This window comes from Lolium perenne, chromosome 7, assembly GCF_019359855.2.
Source record: "Lolium perenne isolate Kyuss_39 chromosome 7, Kyuss_2.0, whole genome shotgun sequence".
NCBI classification, from domain to species: domain Eukaryota; kingdom Viridiplantae; phylum Streptophyta; class Magnoliopsida; order Poales; family Poaceae; genus Lolium; species Lolium perenne.
In genome coordinates this window covers 319,957,026-319,961,798 of record NC_067250.2, presented here as the reverse complement: position 1 = coordinate 319,961,798, position 4,773 = coordinate 319,957,026, and the positions used below count along the sequence as shown (strand labels likewise).

General features: G+C 45.9%; 1 protein-coding gene across 1 annotated transcript; it reads left to right on the top strand.

Moving 5' to 3' along the window:
* The first annotated feature begins 2,325 nt into the window (after positions 1-2,325).
* LOC127314975 (uncharacterized) lies at positions 2,326-3,531 on the top strand. The gene has a single exon (XM_051345517.1). The coding sequence runs from the start codon at positions 2,326-2,328 to the stop codon at positions 3,529-3,531; it is 1,206 nt and encodes a 401-aa protein (XP_051201477.1).
* The last annotated feature ends 1,242 nt before the right edge of the window (positions 3,532-4,773 follow it).

Below are 4,773 nucleotides of genomic sequence, written 5' to 3'. Positions count from 1 at the left end.
ACTTCCACAAACACACCATGTTAAAGATTGCTCCAAAGCCAAGCCCCAAAGGTGGACTTTTGACCCACTAGGTATGGACAAAAAGTCCAAACTGTTCGGGATCGTGTATGGGCTTGTCCAGTTGTCAGGATAGTCATCGGACATGCCACGGACGTGCTGACAGTGACACCTGGACGTCCAGACAAGAAGCCTAGGTTGTCAGCAAGTTTTAAAAGTCAACTCAACTCAAATCATTAATGTCCTAGCTCAACCTGAGTTGGCAAAGTTTTTGAGTACTCGTTGTGAGTTTTGGGGTTTCTCCGGGTCGAAGCAATGGCCAATACCACATGATAAGGGATGTAAGAAAAAAGATCATATTCACCTTTAGATCCTAGTATTGTCCAAAAAAACATTTTAAGTATGGACTAAGCGTGAGGAAAAACCTTGCAAAAAATAGTTTCCAAAGTTCCAATACATATGAGGTCGGCAATTGAAACCAATGAAAACTTAGCAAGAACATAATTTATGTTTTGATAATTTATGAAATAAATCATACATGTAGAGACTTGGCGCATACTTGTACTGTTATACATGTAAGTTTCCATAAACATTTACAATCATTTGCGTTATGCGAGAAAATTACAAGAAGAAGAGCATTTTGTTCTGTAATTGTATTTGTGTTTTTTTTTCTTTTTCATGGCTCGCAAATGGTCATATTTCTTTCCAGAAAATACACAAGATTAAACTCTAACCCATTCCCTACATGTGTGATTTTCTTCCCGGAGATATCCAAAACTTACGATGTAGTTTCCTTAACCTGTACCGAAGAAATATCATAGTTTTCTCACTGAACAATCAAATCTTCAGTTGACCAAGCAGAGCTCAAAGCTACCAAATTGGCAACCGAAAACTATGAAAACAAATTGGAAAGAGGAAACAACAAAAAAATGTCACAGTTGCATTTTTAGTACTACTCTGGAACAGAATAATTAGTTGCAGTACATCATTTAATCTCAAAGTGTGTATGGTCGGGTTCTCATGAACGCTCTTACATTTTGTGTTTCTGCGTCTATGTGCTTGCGTGGAGGAAAAAATAGAGCGAAAGAACCCAAGGAAAAGGGTTTAGCCTTGTTTGACTAGCAGATTGCCTTGTAGCCCACCCTCAAAGGGGCAAAAATCAACATTGGTGATCATTTTATATATCGGCCTGGCATTTCGGGTTTAGCTTGTTTGACTAGCAGATTGCCTTGAAGCCCACCCTCGAAGGTGCAAAAATCAACCTTGTTAATCATTTCATATATCGGCATGGCATTTCTTCAACGCTGTGTAACATGATATTTTTTAGTTTTCTTTACTCTTTTTTAGCTGTGTGCATCCGTACTGCCACTAGGGTGGAGCGTTGTTGTAGAGACTGGGTGTAATTGGTATCTTTTGATATTAATATATTCTTTTTATCAAAAAAAACTAGTACAATATTTTTCTAAGCACTGAACCACATACTTCTTGGGCCTGGCATGGCAATCCTATTATTAATCAACTCGTGTTCTGGACTAAGAAGCAACTACCTTTGTAGCTGTGTTCCAATATTACACAAGATTAATCATGTAGTACTCCCAGGATCAATAACTATGCTTTGTAAAGAATTATTTAAAGAAAAAAAACAGCCTCCCAAGATGACTCTGGATTATCATTTCCAAACATTTGAAGCCTGGCACTGCATCTGAAATATGTCATCTTCTAAATTTATACTATAGTACGGAAAGACACTCTTCGCTCTTCATATATTCCTGTATGATCAGTGATTCAGTGCTAGCCTGAAAAATTCTACCTGCTTCAGATGAAAGGAGATATCTGCTCAAATAGCAGCAGCAGCATGTACTACAAAATTACGTTCAGAAAAAAACATTTCAAATGATGAGGGTGCTGCTCAGTTGCCGACTTGTCACTGATTGTACCTCCAAAACATCGATTTCTTCAGCTGAAGAGCGTAGCTGATTGGCAGGTACTGTAATTAGGTAGCATATGCTGCGTATTTATGCAATTCGTCTGGATCAGGAATGATAGAAATTTGAGCTTCCTTTGGAAGAGAATCTTCATCTTCAGTGGTTTCAACTTCAGTAACCAATTTACCCGTAAAAAACAAAGAAAAGCTTGAGCAGCCAACTCGTTGTAGTGGATGAAGAAGGTTTATCGTATTCGTATACCTACGGAAGTCAAACCCTGGCCGGAGAGAAAATACGTACGGGATTCTGAGATAACAAGGTCTTCTGCTTGGAGACGGACTACGACGCGTCGGTCGGTTGGCAAACTCTTGCGGTCGTGCGATCTCCGACTACACGATTCAGCATGACCGAGCAGCACGGCGACAAGACGCGCTGCCGCCGCCGGCGAGGCGCGGCTTCCCCTCCCGGCGCCCCGCCCACCAGTGGCGACATCCTCTGGGAGATCTTCCTCCGCCTGCCCCCACTACCCTCCCCCCTCCTGCGCGTCTCCCTCGTATGCAAGCGGTGGCGCCGCCTCGTTGGAGACCCAGAGTTCCTCCTCCGCTTCCGCGCCCGCCACCGGAAGGCGCCCCTCCTCGGGCTCTTCAGCGAGGACGGCGGGTGGCTCGCTTTCACCCCCGTCGTCGACCCTCCTGACCGCATACCTCCTCAGCGCCTCTCCATGCAGATCGACACCAACGCCGGCACCTACCCCTTCCAGTGCAAGCTCCTAGGGTGCCGCCACGGGCGCGTACTCGTCCTCCACCCAAGATGCCGTGAGGTCCTCGTGTGCGACCCCATTACCGGGGACCAACTCCGCATTGCTCTTCCGCCGGAGTTCGACAAAGGTTACATTCGCACCTACATGACCGAAGGGGCCGTGCTCTGTGCTGACCGCGTCCAGGGGCACGTGCATGGGGGCTGCCACGCGAGCCCCTTCAAGGTGGTTTTGGTGCACATCCTCCTCAAAGGTTTTCGAGCTACTGCCCGCGTTTACTCGTCGGAGACCGGCACGTGGAGCAATCTCATCTCAGCGCCGGAACAATGTAGAAGCATTATTGTTAATTTCCATCGTCCTTCCACCCTTGTTGGCGGCTCCCTCTACTGGTGGCTTTATTCCTCGGACGACGACATGGAAATCCTCGAGTTTGCTATTGGTAGCCAGACCCTAATGGTGATCGACAGGCCTCCTGTTCAAAAGCTTAGCACATATCGCAGTCAGATCATCCAGGGAGAGGATGGCGGCGTTGGAGTCGCCGTACTGTCATACCTCAGCCTCCAGACGTGGGATCGGAAAGTCGGTTTTGGTGGTGAAGTTGCTACGACATGGGTTCTGCGGAAGACCGTTAATCTTCAGCTGGTGCCGAATATGAGGGCTACTCAAAGTGAAATAGTGGGGTACGTGGAGGAGGAAGATGCAATTCTTGTAAGGTTCAGCAAGAATGTCTTCATCGTTCGGCTTGATTCAACCAAGGCAAACAAACTTTGTGAATACATTGACATGAACAGTTATCATCCTTTCACCAGTTTCTACTCTTCCGGCAGTAGCTCAGTCGTTTCATTGGTGTAGCAGCCTTGATCCTGTCATTTGTCGTCGCAATATGCTGCTACAGTGCTATACCTTTGCTGTTTTCACTGGCATTTTTTTTATACCTTGTAGTCATTTGGTCGAGCAGGTTGCGCGCGCTGATATGTGTTGTGGTCGATGGCGCCACTGGTGGTGGACGAGGCCGACCGCTAGCTGGCGCCTGCGGCAGGGTTCGACGCTCCGACTAGCGGTCATCTTCGCTGGTTTCGGCTTTTGGACACCCACCACTGGGCGCTTGAGGGCTCCGGCCCTTCCACTACTAGGAAAAGTTTTATAGATGGATCTTATTTCTGTGGCGCACTAGCCGAATATGCGCCACAGTAATTGTTTCTGTGGCGCACCACAAACCAATGCGCCACAGAAATAAGGTTGGGACCACACCCAATCATTGGTTTCGCTATTTCTGTGGCGCACGGTACCATGTGCGCCATAGAAATAAGACATTTTGTGGCGCATAGGACAAGTGCGCCATAAAATTAAGTCATTCTGTGGCGCACGTGGGTTCTGTGGCGCACGTGGGATGGTGCGCCACAGAAACTACACATTTTTGTGGCGCACATGAGCTTTATGCGCCACAGAAGACTATTTTGCTCCCCACACAACTCCACCCCCTCCCCTGTGGATCGCCTTTTTGACCTCTGTACAAAATAAAAGAAATAGATAGAAATTACAAAAAATAAAATCCTTCAAGATGCACATGTACTATGTCATCTAGCACCACTGAAAATTAACAAACATGAATTTCAACTTTTTTTTTGCAAATTTGCGTTGCAAAATCATCAAACTGGATTTCTGGTTGCATACGAACTCGAAAAAAAAACGCATAATATATCAAAATGTTCCAACGAAAAATCTACATATGAATTCAATGGGGCTTGCCCGGTTGGATAATTTTTAGAATCTCCAAATTCGAAAAGAGTAAAAAGTTACGGCAAAATAAAGATTTTTTGCTGCAAAATAAAAAATTTGATTTTTTTTTGTGGCGCACCAAGTGCCATGCACCACAGAATTAACGTGCGAAAATTGAATTTTCTGCCGCCCTCCTCCACTTCTCCTCCACTTCTCCTCACTTCTCCTCCACTTCTCCTCACTTCTCGTCCTTAGATGCAAACTTCTCCTCCTCCTCTCCTCCTCCACCACCACCACCAACACCACCACCACCACCACCACCTCTCCTCCGGCCGGCCTCCTCCTCCTACTACTCCGGCGACCACCTCCTCCTCT